General features: G+C 37.9%; 1 protein-coding gene across 1 annotated transcript; it reads left to right on the forward strand.

Moving 5' to 3' along the window:
- The first annotated feature begins 302 nt into the window (after positions 1-302).
- LOC124639959 lies at positions 303-21,847 on the forward strand. The gene is made up of 9 exons (XM_047177488.1): positions 303-575; positions 861-1,133; positions 2,593-2,790; positions 2,876-14,234; positions 14,528-14,651; positions 16,718-16,896; positions 17,577-17,693; positions 18,679-21,198; positions 21,385-21,847. The coding sequence occupies exons 1-8, from the start codon at positions 390-392 to the stop codon at positions 18,822-18,824; spliced, it is 12,582 nt and encodes a 4,193-aa protein (XP_047033444.1). The 5' UTR covers positions 303-389; the 3' UTR covers positions 18,825-21,198; positions 21,385-21,847.
- The last annotated feature ends 1,417 nt before the right edge of the window (positions 21,848-23,264 follow it).

Below are 23,264 nucleotides of genomic sequence, written 5' to 3' on the forward strand. Positions count from 1 at the left end.
CAATGATAGAATGTTACTACATAATTACAATTCATACATACAAAAGTTTATTTGTTTCCATCTAATGGTCAGTCTACTGCAGTCACTTTAAAATAGTACCCTATTTAAGCTGTTCGCTAGAGCTTATGAAAGAAGCTGATTGAATAGTTGACTAAAAGTCGACTCCACTCAATGAATTGAAATCTATCAACTGCACATCACTACAACAGGGTATTTGACGCGAGAAATCGTGAATGTCAACAAATAAAAGTTTTATCCGTCTTCGCTGATTCATGTCTCATTAGTGTAAACAAATAAATACTAGTTCGTATCGTTAGTAGTCTTTATGTTATTCACAATCACAGTTCGCACTTTCTGTTCGACTATGACGGCGTATTGACGGTTGCAACATGAATAATCATAATAATTATTTTGTTATCGTTTTGTTATTGTTTTCATCTTGTTTGTGTGAAATCATTAATCTTAGTAATAATCAGAGAGAAAAGTTTTTGACTGGCTTCGTGGAGCATTATAATAATTTGCCTAATCAAATTTACCAGTCCAATGAGGGAATTTTGCGGAGTGTTCAGCAAGTGGTGAGTAAATCCATTATTTCTTAGTAAAAACTCGGGTTATCGTATTCTGAGACCTTTGTATCGTAAAGTTATCTTTGTTGTGAATATCACGTTTTATTTTCCCCTAAAGAGGGCCTCGACATGCTCAGATTTGCGTCTTAAACTTAATTTGATTTAAAAAATAATAATAAGGACTACCTACATATCAAGTTTCTCAATGACAAAAAATATTAAATGCTGTACTTAACAGTAGAACCAGCATTATAATTTCTATAAAATGGGTCTAACTCTAAAAATATTGTTTAGGATGACATCACGTATATAATAGTAGCCGAAATAAAAGCTACTGAGATACGTGATGTTGAAGCATTCAAGAAGTTAGAATGTACTGCAACAGTACAAGAGTCTGGGGATGACGATGTCACCATTATCAACCATGTGTGCCAAGAGCTGGTACCAAGTACCACTCCACAGAGCACAGAGGACTACAGGGATACTGAGACCCAGGTGGAGGTGACAGAAGGCACTGTTACCAGTAGACATGTGCAGCTTGAAAATGAAGTACAGTCAGACACAGCTGTGAGTATTTCTATAAATTATCAAAAAATCTTGGGGGATTTTTATATTAATTTCTATATATTAATCCCCATACCCTAAAACTGATATTGTGATTACATTGTAAAAATAAATTACTGATAAATGTTATTTATTTTGCTAATAGGTTAAAACAACACTTTTAAGCTACAAAAACATTAAAATACTCTATGTATTTTTTTGTTTTGGATGAAGAAATTTTTTATTTATTTTTGGTCATTTTAAATGTTACACTGAAATGTATGGATGTTCTTCTTTTAGAGATTGCTAATTAAGGCAATAAGTGTCAGTAACTTGCAATTAATAACAAAGTAGAGATAACCCTGTAACATGTCAGTGTACGCTAAGTACAAACGAGGTCTGGGTGACTTAGAATTGTGTTTATATGTCAAGGATGCAGATATTAATACATTTTGCTAGGTTTATATATTCCTTTCTTCACCGTCCATATTTATACTATAATGCTATGTGATTATTTTATAGACAAAACTCAAAATATGTGTAACAATACTCTGCAATAGAATAGGTAAATAGAATATAGAATATTTAAACAAAGCATGAAGTGTCAAGTGACTAAATAAACACAACATCACTGTTATGTTGTGTTATATCTCTTAACCATATTTTTATTTCTCCATCACATATTGATAAAAAATTACAGTGAAGATTCATCTATCTTTGTTTAAAAAATATAAATATAGCTTTGCCATATTTATAATTAGCAGCAAACACCGAAATTAGGCGTCATTGTTCCTCATGCATAGAAATGGCGCGAAGCCAGATTAATTTCACTTGCTGCAGTTCAGTTACCTTACTTAGCCTTGATATTTATTTTCTGTTTGTTGAGAGCTACAAACTCGTGAAAAAGTAGCCTTCTTATGTTAGAGCTGTAAAGCGTAAGCTATAGAAAAGTTCTAGGAGTTATGAAATAGCTTTATCGGTTTTAATTTAAATTACATAACATTTATTGTTATGTTAAAAATGTCGTATAAGGATTTAAAGCATGTGATTTTCATTATACTTCCTCTATGTACATCAACTAGATCTAGTTGAATATATTCCATACTTCAAATAAACATAAACATTTTTCTGGATCAGCCACTGGGGCACGCCAAGTGGTTGCAATTTTAAATTCCAGCAAAACGTTATGTAAATTTTTGCCTTTTGTTCTTATACCTAGGAGGAAAATCTAGTTAGCCTGGATGTTTCCAAATATTTCACATTTTTCGTCTACAGAGTAGTACACAGGATACACGAAAAGGTGTTATTGTTTTGTTTCAAAAGCATTTGGAAATGTATGCTTTCTAATCGCGAGACCAGATTTATCTTTTTTGTTTTATAAGCATAGTAGCTAGATATTTTATACCGAAGCTTTCATCATTCTTTATTAGACCGAGATGATTGGCATTCATCTACGTTTATATTAAGTACCTAATTGTTTTAGGTAACATCAGGTGAACAGTTTATAGCGATACCTCGGGATCAACCAAGCTCTCCTTGCGTTGGATGCACCTCGCATGTCAATCCGCAGGCTCCGGGGGTCAGCGACCTCGCAGCCCTAGGAGTTAGGCATCTCGACTTACACGAACCTTCAGTCAGTCACAGCTTGGATACTGTTATAGATGTAGAAAGACAAGTTCAAGTAAGAAACACATGATATACAGAATATACATAACAGACAATTTTTATTTGTGCATGGAAAACTTATTTATTTTCTGAATTTGCAGGTAGTCAACGGTGTGCGGTACATATTAACTCTATTGATTAATTCTAACAACTGTACTGATGTACAAACCGAGAATTGTAACTTCCCTAAAACCTGTAAGGTAACGATTTTAGTTAAGCCCTGGATTAAATTACCTAACGGCCAAAACCACAGATCTATCTTAGCTAATAATTGCACAGAACCTTGGCTGTACGATAGTGATGGTGAGGTTTTACCTGAACCATCTGGTGATGATATACAGGTTAGGCATCATACAGATGTCCAATCCGTGCCGAATCAAGAACGGACTCTTACTGAACAGGAATTACTATCTATACAAGAACAGATAATTCCTAATTCTAAATTCAAAGTACCAACGGAACCAACTAGGAGTTTTGACGCAACATCTAATACTTTAGACGTAAGCAAACAACACGTTTTCAAAGTCGAATCTAATAAACAAACTGAAAACTCGGTCGCCGTTACTGAATCCGAAAAAAAAGAACAACAATCTTTTAACATAAATCTCGATACAGATAAAAAGAAAGCTATAGATGATATGTTGGATTTTTTCGACTTTTCTGGTTTTAAACCTAAAACTGAAACTGAAGATGTTATCTCAAGAGTAAGAAGAAGTTACGATGACGACCTACAAGTGCTCTCGCTTGCGAAAGATTACCATGGGATTAAAAACAGCATAGAAAATGCACGTTTCATGTATGAAATGGCGCAAGTTATGGTTGACTACTTGAATGAAATGGACATGGAGGTTAAAAACAGAGCTGTAAAAGATGTCGTTAAAGCTGAAGATGAGACGGAAAACCTTCAACGTTTCGTATACATACAAGCTCGTGTTACGATACCATGTGATAAGGTTGAATGTAGGCCTACAGATGTCGTGACCCAAATTTGTAACGGTGTTATAGATAGTACGAACGTAAATAGTCCTCAGATACTAAATACGTTTTGTTACAATGAGAACAAAGAGAGAGATTTTAGAGAAGTCGTTAGAGAAGTACCACTTGATGACCCTATTCTGAAAAATTTGGCTGAAGAAGCATTAAAAAAAATTGAAACCGAATCAAAATCAAAACATGCCATGAAAATAAGCAAAATCGTTTCAGCTAACACACAACTAACATCAGGCACTTTGACAAAATTTTCAGTTATAATTGAGAATATAAACTGTGAGAAAAGTGTACCACTGTTATTACGAATGAATTGCACAGTTTTACAACAACCAGGCTCAAAAATTTGCGAAGTAATTGTTCACGAGAGACGCTGGCTTAATGAACGAAAAATATCGTATACTTGCACAGATAGACCAGTTGAAATGAGAATATCAAAATCGACATCAATTACAAACAATGTAACAGTAGATGATCCAAAAGTTGTTGAAATGTTGCAAGAAGCCATTCAATATTTGGAAACTCAATCTGTCAAGAATAACAAACAAAAGATTGTAAATATTAATTCTATATCATCACAAATAATCGCTGGATTTTTGACTAAAATAGAATTTGTCGTAGGTTATACGAATTGCACAGATGAAAGTAAAACTAGAGATAATGCGTTTCAAAAGTGTGAAGTGCTCAAAGATGAAGCCCTTCGTTTATGCAAAGCCCAAATTTGGGACAGGTCTTGGATTATGGATGGAAGACAAGTTGAAGTGTCATGTGATGATGTTTTGAAAAGTAATGAAGTTCAAAGTGCAAGAAACAAAAGATCTATTGACTCCATCGGAGGATCGGTTCGACGAAGTGGAAGCAAAGACAGTCAAATTGATTATAAAAAACTCGCAGAAGACGCTTTGCAGAAGTTTATGTTAACATCAGCCAACCGCCAACATTATGTAGTTTTAAAAGTTGAGAAAGTTAAGACTCAAGATGAACCTGGAAAATTAACTAGATTATTTTTTTCCATCTCACCTACAAATTGTTTTATTCAACGCGATGGGCTATTGTCATCGCCCAAATGTGATGTAACAAACCCTAAAATTACATTCCATTGCAGTTCCAAAGTGTTGCTAAACGTTTGGATTGACAAAAATCAGTATTTTACAGATTGTAACATCCAGGACAATGAAGAGAACAGGAATTCTGATGAAATAAAGGAACGGAATCTAAGCAAAAAATATTATCAACTGGCCGAGGAGTCATTGAAAAAATATATGCAAAATACTGAACATACTCAAAATCATAAAGTGGTACGACTGGAAAAAGTAACTACGCAAATTGTTTCTGGACTACTGACAAATATTGACTTCATTATATCCCCGATAAACCAAGATGGCATTAGTAACAAAACAATAAAATGTCACTCTAAAATATTGGAAAAGCAATGGTTAGGCAAAAAAGATTTTAACGTGTCTTGTCAGTTGAAATATCAAAAGGAAAATCAAAAGAAAAATTTGAAGAATCCCAAATATATGCAAATGGCTGTAGAAGCCTTAGAGAAATATATTCAAAACAAACCTGAATCTGATCTATTACGTGTAACTTTTGTAGATAAGGTAGAAGAAGGCGAAGGAAAATCATTTAATATAAGATTTATGGCGTCCCATAACGAAGATGACGATGGCGATACACTTTGTTATGTTCAATTCCCCGAAACACAAATACCTAAAAAGAATATGAATGTAGAATGCCATTCTATTGGCACAGTACTTAAACAAATTCAAATTACAGAAGATGATCCTAAATTCATCAAGTATGTACAATGGGCAGAAGAATCTCTCAATGATTATCTTCAAAACATGAATAGTTCTCAACTGTATACAATTGTTAGGATAGAAAGTGTGAACGTGCTGTGGGATGATAGCGTTAAAACTCTTATCAATTTTATAATATCACCAATCGATCTTGAGTATAGTGCATTACAAGGAAAAATGTGTCAAGCCGAAATAAAAGAACAGCCCTGGTTAAATAAAAAAAGCAAAAACGTTAAATGCGAACCAGATGAAGAATTGTATAGGGCAAAAAGACAGGTGCCCGGAGGAAAAACAGAAAAAGATCCCAAAGACCCCGCTTATATGGAGTTAGCAAAACAATCCTTACGTAAATATTTATTAGAGAACCCACGTATCACGCAGTCCTCCGAAGTAGACCCTGTTGTTGAGAGAGTGACTACGCAAGTCGTCGCTGGCTCTATGACTCGCATTGACTTTCACTTCCAGGCATCGGGTACAGACTCGCAACAAGATCATGTTACTATGAAGTGCCATGCAGAAGTCTGGGAACGAAAATGGCTAAATTCTAAAGAAATTACTGTTTCATGTTTCGAAGTCAAAGCGAAGGTACGCAGAGATCTGTCCGGAGACATAACAGAACAGGATCCCAAAAATCCTCATTACATGGATTTAGCAGAACAATCTCTGCGTAAATATTTATTAGACAACCCACAAGGCACCCCGGCCCTCGAAGTAGCTCTGGTAGAAAAAGTTACTACGCAGGGCAAGTCCGGTTCCCTGACTCGTATTGATTTTCTCGTTTTGAGTAGAAATGATCCTATTACAATGTTCTGTAATTCTGAGGTTTCGGAACAACCTTCACTTAATAAAGTAGATATTAAAGTGTCGTGTCCCAAAATCTTCAAGACGTCACTAGCCGGTGGTCTAACGTTACAAGATCCATCGAAACCCGAGTATAAATTGCTGGCGGTGGAGTCCTTGCAAAAATATGTTCGGGAAAGTGAATATACTGATGTTTACGAAGTGACAAGTGTCGACAAGGTGACTTCACAAGTCGTAGCCGGCTCGCTGACCCGCATCAATTTTCAAGCAACCAGTAGCCAAACCGGTAAAGCAATGAAGTGTCACTCAGCGATTGTGGAGCAACCGTGGCTAAACGTAAAAAATGTCAATGTTTCTTGTTACAAAGCCGACCAGAGACAACGCAGAAGTTTGCCCGGAGGAGAAACAGAAAACGATCCCAAAGACCCTGCTTATATGGAGTTAGCAAAACAATCCTTACGTAAATATTTATTAGAGAACCCACGTATCACGCAGTCCTCCGAAGTAGACCCTGTTGTTGAGAGAGTGACTACGCAAGTCGTCGCTGGCTCTATGACTCGCATTGACTTTCACTTCCAGGCATCGGGTACAGACTCGCAACAAGATCATGTTACTATGAAGTGCCATGCAGAAGTCTGGGAACGAAAATGGCTAAATTCTAAAGAAATTACTGTTTCATGTTTCGAAGTCAAAGCGAAGATACGCAGAGATCTGTCCGGAGACATAACAGAACAGGATCCCAAAAACCCTCATTACATGGATTTAGCAGAACAATCTCTGCGTAAATATTTATTAGACAACCCACAAGGCACCCCGGCCCTCGAAGTAGCTCTGGTAGAAAAAGTTACTACGCAGGGCAAGTCCGGTTCCCTGACTCGTATTGATTTTCTCGTTTTGAGTAGAAATGATCCTATTACAATGTTCTGTAATTCTGAGGTTTCGGAACAACCTTCGCTTAATAAAGTGGATATTAAAGTGTCGTGTCCCAAAATCTTCAAGACGTCACTAGCCGGTGGTCTAACGTTACAAGATCCATCGAAACCCGAGTATAAATTGCTGGCGGTGGAGTCCTTGCAAAAATATGTTCGGGAAAGCGAATATACTGATGTTTACGAAGTGACAAGTGTCGACAAGGTGACTTCGCAAGTCGTAGCCGGCTCGCTGACCCGCATCAATTTTCAAGCAACCAGTAGCCAAACCGGTAAAGCAATGAAGTGTCACTCAGCGATTGTGGAGCAACCGTGGCTAAACGTAAAAAATGTCAATGTTTCTTGTTACAAAGCCGACCAGAGACAACGCAGAAGTTTGCCCGGAGGAGAAACAGAAAACGATCCCAAAGACCCTGCTTATATGGAGTTAGCAAAACAATCCTTACGTAAATATTTATTAGAGAACCCACGTATCACGCAGTCCTCCGAAGTAGACCCTGTTGTTGAGAGAGTGACTACTCAAGTCGTCGCTGGCTCTATGACTCGCATTGACTTTCACTTCCAGGCATCGGGTACAGACTCGCAACAAGATCATGTTACTATGAAGTGCCATGCAGAAGTCTGGGAACGAAAATGGCTAAATTCTAAAGAAATTACTGTTTCATGTTTCGAAGTCAAAGCGAAGATACGCAGAGATCTGTCCGGAGACATAACAGAACAGGATCCCAAAGACCCTCATTACATGGATTTAGCAGAACAATCTCTGCGTAAATATTTATTAGACAACCCACAAGGCACCCCGGCCCTCGAAGTAGCTCTGGTAGAAAAAGTTACTACGCAGGGCAAGTCCGGTTCCCTGACTCGTATTGATTTTCTCGTTTTGAGTAGAAATGATCCTATTACAATGTTCTGTAATTCTGAGGTTTCGGAACAACCTTCGCTTAATAAAGTGGATATTAAAGTGTCGTGTCCCAAAATCTTCAAGACGTCACTAGCCGGTGGTATAACGTTACAAGATCCATCGAAACCCGAGTATAAATTGCAGGCGGTGGAGTCCTTGCAAAAATATGTTCGGGAAAGCGAATATACTGATGTTTACGAAGTGACAAGTGTCGACAAGGTGACTTCGCAAGTCGTAGCCGGCTCGCTGACCCGCATCAATTTTCAAGCAACCAGTAGCCAAACCGGTAAAGCAATGAAGTGTCACTCAGCGATTGTGGAGCAACCGTGGCTAAACGTAAAAAATGTCAATGTTTCTTGTTATAAAGCCGACCAGAGACAACGCAGAAGTTTGCCCGGAGGAGAAACAGAAAAAGATCCCAAAGACCCTGCCTATATGGAGTTAGCAAAACAATCCTTACGTAAATATTTATTAGAGAACCCACGTATCACGCAGTCCTCCGAAGTAGACCCTGTTGTTGAGAGAGTGACTACTCAAGTCGTCGCTGGCTCTATGACTCGCATTGACTTTCACTTCCAGGCATCGGGTACAGACTCGCAACAAGATCATGCTACTATGAAGTGCCATGCAGAAGTCTGGGAACGAAAATGGCTAAATTCTAAAGAAATTACTGTTTCATGTTTCGAAGTCAAAGCGAAGGTACGCAGAGATCTGTCCGGAGACATAACAGAACAGGATCCCAAAGACCCTCATTACATGGATTTAGCAGAACAATCTCTGCGTAAATATTTATTAGACAACCCACAAGACACCCCGGCACTCGAAGTAGCTCTGGTAGAAAAAGTTACTACGCAGGGCAAGTCCGGTTCCCTGACTCGTATTGATTTTCTCGTTTTGAGTAGAAATGATCCTATTACAATGTTCTGTAATTCTGAGGTTTCGGAACAACCTTCGCTTAATAAAGTGGATATTAAAGTGTCGTGTCCCAAAATCTTCAAGACGTCACTAGCCGGTGGTCTAACGTTACAAGATCCATCGAAACCCGAGTATAAATTGCTGGCGGTGGAGTCCTTGCAAAAATATGTTCGGGAAAGCGAATATAATGATGTTTACGAAGTGACAAGTGTCGACAAGGTGACTTCGCAAGTCGTAGCCGGCTCGCTGACCCGCATCAATTTTCTAGCAACCAGTAGCCAAACCGGTAAAGCAATGAAGTGTCACTCAGCGATTGTGGAGCAACCGTGGCTAAACGTAAAAAATGTCAATGTTTCTTGTTACAAAGCCGACCAGAGACAACGCAGAAGTTTGCCCGGAGGAGAAACAGAAAACGATCCCAAAGACCCTGCTTATATGGAGTTAGCAAAACAATCCTTACGTAAATATTTATTAGAGAACCCACGTATCACGCAGTCCTCCGAAGTAGACCCTGTTGTTGAGAGAGTGACTACTCAAGTCGTCGCTGGCTCTATGACTCGCATTGACTTTCACTTCCAGGCATCGGGTACAGACTCGCAACAAGATCATGTTACTATGAAGTGCCATGCAGAAGTCTGGGAACGAAAATGGCTAAATTCTAAAGAAATTACTGTTTCATGTTTCGAAGTCAAAGCGAAGATACGCAGAGATCTGTTCGGAGACATAACAGAACAGGATCCCAAAGACCCTCATTACATGGATTTAGCAGAACAATCTCTGCGTAAATATTTATTAGACAACCCACAAGGCACCCCGGCCCTCGAAGTAGCTCTGGTAGAAAAAGTTACTACGCAGGGCAAGTCCGGTTCCCTGACTCGTATTGATTTTCTCGTTTTGAGTAGAAATGATCCTATTACAATGTTCTGTAATTCTGAGATTTCGGAACAACCTTCGCTTAATAAAGTGGATATTAAAGTGTCGTGTCCCAAAATCTTCAAGACGTCACTAGCCGGTGGTCTAACGTTACAAGATCCATCGAAACCCGAGTATAAATTGCTGGCGGTGGAGTCCTTGCAAAAATATGTTCGGGAAAGCGAATATACTGATGTTTACGAAGTGACAAGTGTCGACAAGGTGACTTCGCAAGTCGTAGCCGGCTCGCTGACCCGCATCAATTTTCAAGCAACCAGTAGCCAAACCGGTAAAGCAATGAAGTGTCACTCAGCGATTGTGGAGCAACCGTGGCTAAACGTAAAAAATGTCAATGTTTCTTGTTATAAAGCCGACCAGAGACAACGCAGAAGTTTGCCCGGAGGAGAAACAGAAAAAGATCCCAAAGACCCTGCCTATATGGAGTTAGCAAAACAATCCTTACGTAAATATTTATTAGAGAACCCACGTATCACGCAGTCCTCCGAAGTAGACCCTGTTGTTGAGAGAGTGACTACTCAAGTCGTCGCTGGCTCTATGACTCGCATTGACTTTCACTTCCAGGCATCGGGTACAGACTCGCAACAAGATCATGCTACTATGAAGTGCCATGCAGAAGTCTGGGAACGAAAATGGCTAAATTCTAAAGAAATTACTGTTTCATGTTTCGAAGTCAAAGCGAAGGTACGCAGAGATCTGTCCGGAGACATAACAGAACAGGATCCCAAAGACCCTCATTACATGGATTTAGCAGAACAATCTCTGCGTAAATATTTATTAGACAACCCACAAGACACCCCGGCACTCGAAGTAGCTCTGGTAGAAAAAGTTACTACGCAGGGCAAGTCCGGTTCCCTGACTCGTATTGATTTTCTCGTTTTGAGTAGAAATGATCCTATTACAATGTTCTGTAATTCTGAGGTTTCGGAACAACCTTCGCTTAATAAAGTGGATATTAAAGTGTCGTGTCCCAAAATCTTCAAGACGTCACTAGCCGGTGGTCTAACGTTACAAGATCCATCGAAACCCGAGTATAAATTGCTGGCGGTGGAGTCCTTGCAAAAATATGTTCGGGAAAGCGAATATAATGATGTTTACGAAGTGACAAGTGTCGACAAGGTGACTTCGCAAGTCGTAGCCGGCTCGCTGACCCGCATCAATTTTCTAGCAACCAGTAGCCAAACCGGTAAAGCAATGAAGTGTCACTCAGCGATTGTGGAGCAACCGTGGCTAAACGTAAAAAATGTCAATGTTTCTTGTTACAAAGCCGACCAGAGACAACGCAGAAGTTTTCCCGGAGGAGAAACAGAAAAAGATCCCAAAGACCCTGCTTATATGGAGTTAGCAAAACAATCCTTACGTAAATATTTATTAGAGAACCCACGTATCACGCAGTCCTCCGAAGTAGATCCTGTTGTTGAGAGAGTGACTACGCAAGTCGTCGCTGGCTCTATGACTCGCATTGACTTTCACTTCCAGGCATCGGGTACAGACTCGCAACAAGATCATGTTACTATAAAGTGCCATGCAGAAGTTTGGGAACGACCCTGGCTTGAGCCAAAAGCAGAATTTAGAGTGTCTTGTGCCAATGCTGATAAAAGAGTTAAAAGACATTTGAAAGTTCCGAGTCATTCAATGAAACACAATTCCGTTGCTCTTAATTATGAAGTACTAGATGATGAAAAAAATGGTAATCAGAAAGAAAGAGACCACGTTAATTCTTTACGAGGGCATACAGAAGAAGTGAAAGATCCAAGTCAACCTGAATATAAAATCCTTGCTGAAGAAGCTTTGCGTAAATATGAGCTAAAAAGTACCGTCTATCATAAAGTTGTTGAAGTAAAACGCGTTGTTACTCGTGTGGTGTCTGGTTTAAAGTATAACATAAATTTCAATGCTGCACCTACCACATGCTTATTAAATGTCACCAGCGCGCGTGCGCGCAGCTGTAAACCTGTTGCTGATGTAATTCTGTACTGTCACACTGAAATTTGGGATAGGCCATGGCTAAAACGTAAGAAGATTGACGTAAATTGTTATGCTGATGATTCTGAGGACTCTGACATTGATTTATCATCAAAACCGGCCAATGCTAATAATAACAGTAGTGAAATATACCTTAAATTGGCGGAAGAGGCTTCAGAAAAATACCTGACGACTTCAAACAGGAAATACGTTCACAAAGTTACAGAAATTCTCAGCGTCAGTGAACAAGTCACCAACGGATCATTAATAATTATTGTTTTCTCACTTTCACCTACAACATGTTTAAGAAATGATACTACAAAAAAATCGTGTAACTTAAAGCAACCATTAGTTGTCTTTCACTGCAGTGCAGAAATACGGAATAGCTCTTCGTTAGAACATGAAAAAGAAATCGAAGTAACTTGTAAAAAACGTAGTGAAGAGAAAAACAAAAAGGAGAAGCGCGATATTGGCACTAGACATACAAGACAAACTGGTGATGATGATGATGAAATAGATGAAGAAACTACATTCTATTACGCCGATCGCGCTATTCAGCATATGAATGATAATTCGAATTCAAATAATTTACACAAATTGATATCTATACACGGTGTCCAAAGTGGTATACAAATGGGAACAGTAACCGTACAAATGTATCTTGAAGTCGCTGAAACTTTTTGTTTACGGCATAATAGGAGGACAGATCTCAAGAACTGTGAAGAAATGAACGGTTTAAATCACAGATTGTGTCTGGCTAGACTGTGGCCGTCTCCTGACGATGAGCTGGTGGTAAGACACGTTACCGTAGTTTGTGACGACGATGAAAACTTCGAATCAATTACCGGTGTGAACATACCCGAACTCCTGAAGATGTCCATTGCAGCCCTTGAGAGGCCTCCTGAAGCTAAATATAAATTGGTTCATCAGGGCGAGCCACAAGTCATACCTTCGCTTGATTCAAAATTTCCGTTTAAACTTAATTTCGTTGTTGCCACTACGAACTGTTCCAAAGACGTCAATCTGGACACAAATCCCTTCCAATGTTATATTAACACAGAGATACCAGCGAAGTCCTGTCATTCCTTTATTTGGCTTGAGACAGCAACTAAATACATACGTTACATCAGCGCTAAATGTACGCCACTAAACCGTGTCAGGAGGTCTTCTCTGGATTTGGCTAATATGACTATAGACAATTCAGACATCCAAAGGATGGTACAAGCATCGCTGGAAAAGTTAGAAATGACATCTTTACATCGGTACAAGCAAAGAGTTCTACAGATTAACAGTTACTCCACTAAGATCACTTCTGGGAAAGTTACTACTATTGATTTTGATGTTGGATACACTTCTTGTTTGAAATATGAATGGGTTGCAAACATAACTAGTTGTGATTTCCTTGAGCATTTACCGCGTAGGCGTTGTGTTGCTCAAATATGGGAGAGGCTTTGGATCAATAACGGACAGAATATTGATGTCAGTTGTGTAGACGACGAGACACCCCTGGAAGCTCATATCGAATTCGAGAGTGCCGAAATGGCTAATGAGTTAGCAAGAGAGGCTTTAAAACATATTGAGGCAAAGTATCCTCATCCGAACAAACAGAAGGTAGTAAGGATATTTTCATTAGAGAAGCAGGTAGTGGCAGGTATTCACTACAAAATGAAAATTGAAGTCGGTTTCACGGATTGTGTGGCATTGAGTGACCAGACCGACTGCAAGTTGCTCAAGGATCAGATAATGAATAGGTTCTGCCGTGTCAACGTGTGGGTACGACCGTGGACTGATCATCCTCCCAATTTCCGAGTATCGTGCGATTTCCAAGAGGCCACTACTTATGACTTGTACCACCACGTGCAAGCCGAACATTTGTTTTATAACTTTTTGACCACATACAACCCTAGTTATGTAAACGACTACTCTCAAATGCAGAAACGGTTTGAGATATTTAAGCAGAATATAAAAAAAATACACGAATTAAACGTTCATGAGAAGGGTACTGCTACATATGGGGTGACGAGGTTCGCGGATTTATCTTATGATGAGTTCAGGAGTACATACATGGGATTGAAAACGAATTTGACAAATGAGAACCAGGTTCCAATGAAGATGGCTGATATTCCGGACATTAAGGTGCCCGTGAACTTCGACTGGCGGGAATTCGACGCTGTGACCGACGTGAAGGACCAGGGCTCCTGCGGCAGCTGCTGGGCGTTCAGTGTTACAGGTGAGATGTTTACTGTATATCCTCGTTTACCTACAGATATATGTCTTTCAATCTAAACTTGGTAATGAATAAATTTTCTATCGAGTATAACTATAGAGTATGCCACCTGAGTTTTGTGTTAAGGGGTGAAGACAATTATTTTTTTTTGAAAAATAAAAGAGGATTAAGTAACTCATTGTTATATATCGTAGTATAAGTAAAATTGAATCAGCTGAATCAAAAACACGAGAGTACAAACTATGTGACACTTTCGTCTCTTGAAAAATGACTTAATAATGAATATTATTTTCCAGGAAATATCGAGGGTCAGTGGAAGATGCAGTCGGGGAAATTGGTCTCGCTGTCGGAACAGGAGCTGGTGGATTGTGACAAAATGGATGACGGCTGCAATGGAGGATTGCCAGATAATGCTTATAGGTAATTCAATTTTTTTATTATTACATGCCTTTTTGGGTACTATGTATGTAGCGAATTTTACTCGGATGTAAATAGACCACGGATTTAAATGGAAGTTGTCTATACTAATATTGTAAAGCTGGTAAAAAGTTTGTTTTTGGCTTGAACGCGTTAAGCTCAGGAGCTACTTACTGGACCGACCGAAAAAATATTTCAATGTGGCCTACTTTTAGCAAAATATGAATTCGGGGCGTGGAAGAAGCGGGTGAAACCGCTGGCGGAAGCTAGGCAGAATAATAATATTATGTATTCAAAATACAAACTATTAATAATCCGCGGTTTGAGGTAAACATAGAGTTTACTGATAGTCCGCGACTTCGGTCGTAAATAAATGATAATGGACAGCAGTAGTAGTAAATAATATCTACATAGTTCACATTTTCTGTTTTATTGATGCCCATTTATACAAGTATGCACTCTAAGGTAGCTGCAAGGTCGCTGTTACCCCGCACTTGGCTTTTTATATGGGACTAGATTCTGCCAGCGGTTTCACCCGCATCCCGTGGGAACTACTTCCCGTACCGTAAAAAGTAGACTATAGCCTTCCTCGATAAATGGGCTATCTAACACTGAAAGAAATAAACAAATCGGACCAGTAGTTCCTGAGATTAGCGCGTTCAAACAAACAAACAAACAAACAAACTCTTCAGCTTTATAATATTAGTATAGATACGATGTAAGGGTCAAATTTAATTGGCAAGTTAAGTGCAGCTCTATCTCAGTAGAGCAGCGCCGTGCTTCATGTGTGTCATGTCCGTTAAAATGCACTAAAATAAAATCAAAAGTATACTAAGTTCTCTGCTACGTGTACTATTCCAGTGGCTGACCTTTTAGGATTTTTAATAGTCGTTACAAGCAATCTGAGACCCAGTCTTATCAAGGGGTATTGGGTTGCCCGAGTGATTGGGTTGAGGGGTCAGATAGGCAGCCGCTCCCTGGAGAAGACTGGTACTCAGCTGCATTCGGTTAGACTGGACGCCAACCCCAACATAGATGAGAAAAGGCTCGGGAGATGATGTTACAGGTACATAGCCAAAAAACATAGCCGTGGTTACGCCAGGACTATATTTAAACTATGAGCATTTTTAAACCACATCATACTTCAAAGAATTCGTCGTTGATTTAGCTATTCTGTTTTCCCCGTGTGTCATAGCGTTAGATTCTCATTGTTACATCATCTTCGCTGCGTCATGACAAAGTAACAAGATCGCCTTAATACACGTGCAGCGTAGGCGCCCGTAACCAATCAAGATATTTTTTCATTTTGTTTAAGACCAAGATAGGCAGATAGTTTTTTAACTGGTATTCTACTACTTTTTGTTGACTACGAAACTTCAATGCATTTAAACTTGATTTTTGGACCTTCAAATTGAAATGAAGGCTTGGCTTATTAATTAAGGTTTGGCTTATTTTGCTATCAATACTATCAGTTAAGAATTCCTAGAATGTAGTAAGTAGAAGTTATTCAGTTTTCTAATTACACACAGATGTGTAGAAGTGATAAGCATGCTATTAATATTGCGTTGATTTCTCACGACTTGTATTGTGAGCGACGCGTGCGCATCAAATGATGTCATAATTAAGAATGCAGAACTTTGCATCTTTTGCATATCCGGATATTAAATTGCTCTTTGGTTTAGGTTAAATCAATTAATACTAAAGTAATTAAAAGCTAGGCAACATACATTTTTAAATGTACGTATAGGATCATATTTAAATGCTGTTAAATTCATCTTCAATAACCTAGCGTGTAGGAACTCTAGTCACCTAGTTTTTCTGTATTTTAATTAGAGAAAAACTATTTTTGCATGGCTGTGGAGACAACGATCACTACGCATTGTTTTACCTGAATTTTAAAAAGTAGTCCTCAGTTTGACCTGTGTGTATGTATGTTTGTTCGCGATTACCTCACTGTTGGCTGAACTGACTTTGATGCGGTTTTCAGCATAGTATTTGTCAGACTTGGGGGAAAGGTTTTATTTTTTACAAAAAGTTTTTGTCTTACCTAAAAATATTTTGCTGTCCAGGGCCATAGAACAGATGGGTGGCTTGGAACTGGAGAGCGACTACCCGTACGAGGGTGTGGACGAGAAGTGCATGTTCAACAAGACCTTGGCGAAAGTCCAGATCAGCGGCGCCGTCAACATTACGAAGAACGAGACTGGAATGGCCCAGTGGCTTGTGCATAATGGACCTATTTCTATTGGTAAGTTGTCTTTCAGTTTTTAGGGTTCCGTAACCAAAGGGTAAAACGGGACCCTATAGTTTTCGCTCCTCTGTCCGTCCGACCGTCTGTCACCAGGCTGTATCCCATGAACCGTGATAGAGAGCTGAAATTTTCACAGATGATGTATTTTTGTTGCCGCTATAACAACAAATACTGAAAACTAGAATTAAATAAATATTTTGGGGGGCTCCCATACAGCAAACGTGATTTTTTTGTCCGTTTTATAATGGTACGAAACCCTTCGTGCGCGAGTCGTACTCGCACTTGGCCGGTTTTTATATATGAGCTTCAGATTGAATCACGGAATAAGCCCTACTGCGTGAGTCATTGAATGAGTTTACAAAGATTACTTTGTATGTATTATATTGAACAATTATAGAAGAGATGTTACCACTGTTATGATAGCTGTGTTTGAAAGCCTCGGACGTGGAATTTAACAACAATTGCTACTGAGTAACAGTTGATGACGATGGCTTAATAAACGCAGGTGGAATCACGTATTTTCCGGACTGCTATTTGAAAAATTGTTTTTGAAATCGGTAATCAAACCTGAATTCTCGTAGTACAGCTGTGCTTGCCCCCAAACAACGGGGCAGTTTCTTCAATACTTTATTGAACAGTTTTATATGTATTTATATAAATATTATTATGTTCTACAGGTATAAACGCCAACGCTATGCAGTTCTACATGGGAGGCATCTCCCACCCCTGGAAGATGTTGTGTAACCCTACCAACTTGGACCATGGTGTTCTCATTGTAGGATATGGCATTAAAGGTTTGTCTTTATCAGTTACTAGCCGTTTTCCCGCGGTGTCATCTGCGTCCCGTGGCAACTGCTGACCGTACCGAGATAAAATATAGCCTATGTTACTCGCAGATAATGTAGCTTTCTGATGGTGAAAGAATTTTCAAAATCGGTCCAATTAAGTTGTTAAGTTTATCCATTACAGACAAAGTTTTCCTCTTTATAATATTAGTATAGATAGTATAGACTACCTTCAGTCAGCGGTTTCACCTAGGGAACCTCTTGCCGCATCAGGATAAAGTATAGACAATGTGTCAATCAGGGACAGTGTAGCTTCCTAACAGTGAAAGAGTATTTCAAATCGGAAACCTTATGCTTCAAACAAAAATTGTTTGCCTCTTTATAATTTTATTTAAAAGATTATGCAGTATGCGAAGAAAATTTAATAAACTTTTTACGTGAATTATTGCATGAAAATAAAACTACCATGACGGATTTCTTAATGATATTTTTTGCCGTCACGCCTGTTTTCATTTTAAACTAATATTATAAATGGGAAAGTAGCCACGTGTGTGTGTTACGCAATCACGCTAAACTGATGACGAGCGGAACCGATTGAGATGAAATTTGGCATGGAGGTGGGAAATATATGCTACTTAGAGACTACCCACTTTACATTTTACTTAATCAGTAAACATCATGGTTAGATATACCATGGCGGTAACTTTTGTATGTACTCACTATCATCATCTGTCAGCGTTTTCCCAACTATGTTGGAGTCGGCTTCCAGTCTAACCAGAGACGGCTGAGTACCAGTGTTTTACGACCTCCTCAACCTAGTTACCTGGGCAACTCAATACCCCTTGGTAATACAGGTGTGAGACTTAGTGGCTTCTGACTACCCGTTACGACAACCAAGGATGTTAAATCCGGGACCTACAGTTAAACGTGGCCTCCGAAACTCAGCCGTTAATATATATTTTCTAGAGTTAACATTTTCATCATTTACCCACAGATTACCCGCTCTTCCACAAGAAATTGCCTTACTGGATAGTGAAGAACTCCTGGGGCAAGTCCTGGGGTGAACAAGGGTACTACAGAGTCTACCGAGGAGATGGCACCTGTGGAGTCAATCAGATGGCAAGCAGCGCTGTTATATAGACCTTGGTATGCACACGGTAAATTTAACCTTATTGCTAGATGCCGAGCGAGGATTTTCCAACGATATGAATTGATGTACTTATTTATGAAAAAAAAAAAAAGAAAAATTGAATGTCAGCTATTTTGAAGTGGTGTTTGATTTTGACCGTTAAGTCAATGGTATAAAGTCTTCCTGATAAAATAATCTCGCTCGGTATCTACTAAAGGTACACTTTGGAGACTGGTGCTAGTCCCGTGCCACACACTGCTGCCGCATACTTTAGAAATGGTTTCACACATTCGCATACTGTTGTTGCATAGCTCGCTTGCCGCTGCTGCGAGCCGCCTGAGTCCGAAGTGTACCTTTAGAAAAGCATAAATCACTAAAGTATTGTAGTTTTGCTAGAAAAAACAATTTGCAGGCGTAATTAAACATTTGAGATTGTTGTTTTTGACAACATTTTGACGTTCATCAGTCCATCTATAAAACTTAGAAACAATAAGATAGGTTGTATCCGTCATTGGGCGTTAATATCTTAAAAAAAAAGAACTTGGTAGTTCATTCATTATTTATTGTTAGGCATAAGTTAGGTATAAGTTTTAATATGTCTAAATATATTTGCTTGTCTGTGTTGTATTTCTGTGCCAAGTTTCAATAAAATCTATTCAACATTTGACAATCGTTTACTATCAAAATTGGGTTGTGAATATTAGAAAAAAAAAATTGGAAAACTAGCCTTACAGACTTACTAGAGACTTCTTTATTTTAATGCCATGTTTGTTATTAATGTCTCTAAACTTAAATAAATATAGTTTGTTTCCATCCATTTATTTGTTCATAACTCAGTCAGTGGTCAATAAATTGTGAATACATATTCTTATCTCACAAGTAATTAATATGCATATTAAGGTATTTATTTTTCCTTATGCTTACATAATACCAATTTTCCTTGACTATAAGCCAATGCTTGAGTCGAATAAACCGTGAAATCTTGTAAAATTGATTAAACGTTATTCTCTTGGAAAACATGTTAAATATTTTTCTGTAATGTCACACTTACGTCCGCATCTAATCATTTAGTTTCAATTATATAAATTTCAATTCGAAAATTAACTAAAAGACGGAATCATTACTTTTTTTCATTCACCATGTCTATTAATTACTTTATCATTTAAATAATTTTATGACAATTTTAATTTGAAGTAAATATTGAGTACTCACATATTTGGAACAATATTTTATTGGTCTTGATATTTTTCTTATGAAAATATGATAATACTGGAGGCCTTTAATTTTCTTGTGATATATTGAAAAAGTGACAACATGAACCCCAATCGCTTATTACATAAAAGCAATATTTATATAATATATAACATAGGTTTAGGAATTGTCATGTCAATGTGGGTACAACTATTTTGCAGTTCATTAACAATGCCAAGGAAAACCGACCACGAGAATTCACCTTGAATTGGTTACATATATCAAATTAATGTTTATTATGTTAGGTATTATCTTCCTTATGTAAAAAAGACAAGTAAATATGAACCTAGAAATAATGTAAACATAATTATAGGATATAAATTATATGATGTATTTGCCTATGTTAATAGTTATGTATTACTATTAATTTCATTACACACACATTCTATTTTATTTTTATTTATGGCAATCCGTGTCGATGTCAATGTCGACGATTCTGCCAATGACAAGTGAAGTGAGAAGCACGTTATTACCAGTTTTCTATTTGACGTTTGAAAATAGTATGATGAGAAGAATAATCCCTTTTGACAGTCCGGTAGTTAAAAATATATTAGTTGCTCTAACATTTTTGAATCTCTTATTATGAATCTCCTTGGCTTATTCTGTCTTTTTCATTTTAATTATAAATTTTGATGTATTGATATTTTTCTATTATTTTTAGCTATTAACTAACAAACTACATAATAATATGGACTTTGTTGCATTGTTACTAATCAAGAGACTACTTAGAAGAGATTAAGAAATAACAATATATACTCGATGGCTCACTAATAAAATAGGAACTTTAGATTTCACACTTATAATAATTACTCATTCTATTGTGGCAAGCATAAATAACTACTCAATATAATAATGTACTTATATGCATATATTTTCAACATCTATCTTTGTCAATCATTTCTCGTTGACAAGACTTACTTAACTATAAATATAAATAACAATATCTACTTAATATGTAAATCAATAAAGTGCCTTGAAAATATCTGACTCCAGTAAAATGCAAAGATAAGAAGGAAGTGCGCGACTGCAGAGGCAGAGGGCATTCTAAGAAACACATCTTTGTCTAACGGCTTTTCCCAATTATCTGTCTATCTGTGGATTTCTCCAGTAAGCAAAATAACTGATATATAGAATACTAGCTTCCGCCAGCGGCTTCGCCCGCGTGGTGTGTTGATAAAAAGTAGCCCATGTGTTAATCCAGGGTATCACCTATCTACATACCAAATTTCAAACAAATCGGTCCAGCCGTTTTTGCGTGATTGAATAACAAACATACATCCATACATTCTCACAAACTTTCACATTTATAATATAAGTAGGATTGAGAACGGCTGTTAAAGGAACAGCCAATCACGAGCCACAACTTGACAAAGACAGAGCGGTGGTTTAGAATGCCCTCTCTATCAGCCTTCTATCGCATTTTCAGCGCAGTCGCCCACTCTATTCTAATACATCTATGGTAAAAGGTTAACATACATAGTTTTTATATATGTACATTTATTGCATTTCATGATAACGCAAGGAATTCTTTTTATATCGGCTTTTACATATTACTACATTTTATAATAAAATAAGGCTTGTAAATTGTTATAGTTTTATCATTGTTGTTAGTAATTTTGTTCTCATTTTAATATTATGTTCGCAAATACCAATGTTTGTTGATGATTTTATTCTAAAAATGCATAAAACACGTCACCTAGGTATTAAGTGAAATATTTTGATAAATTCACATTTGCAAACGAATTTGATACTTGTGTTTATTGCAATAAAGATATTTTATGAAGTTTTTTGGTTTTATTTTTACCTAATGATCCACACTGAACCACACTACTATGAGCTGCAACCATTTGACAACATAGCTCGCCTCTGAATAACCGAGTTAAGTGGCTCGGAACTGGATCTCGAACCCCAAAATTGACCTTGCAACCGATGCAGTAATTTAATTTAGGATTTAACTGTGTTAATAACTGCCTACCCAGTCTAACCCTTTATTGAATACATGTGACGCTTCTATATTTAAATCATTTCAATATTCCCAACGAAAGACACGTTCCAAACACAACTTCAACCACATGCAAAAAATAAAAAAAAATAAACAGTACGTCAGATGTGTTTGAGTGACGTACCCTCGGGCGATATTGTGCCGATGTCCCGTGCACGCCCGGCGCACGTATGTGGCGTGGCCAACCAACGTGACCGCTGGAAACCCCTAATGAAATGTTTGTAAGTTTAATTAAGAAGTTCTATAAGGTCAGTAATTGAGTTTCTCACCTGTTGTGTACATTTGTTGGTGTTGCTGTGATGTTGTGGTGCTGAAAATAGGATGAAGAAGGTAATGATGCAAAACTGCATTCTTCTTTATCAGTTGGAGAAACCTAACTTACCTACTATATAGGTATTTGATTTCAGTGTCTTTGTTTGAAGAGCCACAAGAAAACCGCATAGACAATCTTGTATCAATAATAATTTGAGACGTGACGTCTTTGGGATTTTTGAGAGCATTGACATATGTTGACTTTATGTAGGTATTTTACCTATCTACTGTTCAAAGATGGAATCCCCGAGACCCAGCGTGGGGAATTTGATTAATTTACACTTACTGCATTCAGTTAAATCATTATTGCTATTTTTTTTGTGTCGTACTGAGTTTAATATTATTTCCACCGGTTGGCAACAAAGGCTATAGCAACCAGTATCGAGTCACTAATCAAATACCTAGGTCTCGAACTTGTGTAATCGTCGAATTCATTGCTTGCTCTGTAGTTGTCCATCCGATTAGGTATCTTCCTTTTGACTAGGGCTGCCAATCTGCCATTGTCGAAATTCGGATGCTTAGGTTTATGAATTTTACTTTCTTTCTCTCGTCTTTTCTTAAATTTAAGAGCCTAGCTCTTGTCTGTGACCATCTTCCATTTAAGCCTATCGAGTGCTAATTCGTGAACTTACTTATACCTACGTCACAACATTTACCTTCTCTTTAATTTGTTTTATGTAGCTATATCTCGAACAATTCATGTTATTAATTAAAGCACAGTTCTCAGTGTCTGAGTTGGCTATATAAGATTTACACACGACAACGTTGTTTTGAAATGATGATAGCTTATTTCAGCACAGCCCTATATAAATTTGCCCTATGTCCGAATAATTGTGGAACTCACTGAGTTATTGCGGACACTTGAATGCCGAATTGTCCGGCATAA

This window comes from Helicoverpa zea, chromosome 20 (assembly GCF_022581195.2).
Source record: "Helicoverpa zea isolate HzStark_Cry1AcR chromosome 20, ilHelZeax1.1, whole genome shotgun sequence".
Taxonomy (NCBI): Eukaryota; Metazoa; Arthropoda; class Insecta; order Lepidoptera; family Noctuidae; genus Helicoverpa; species Helicoverpa zea.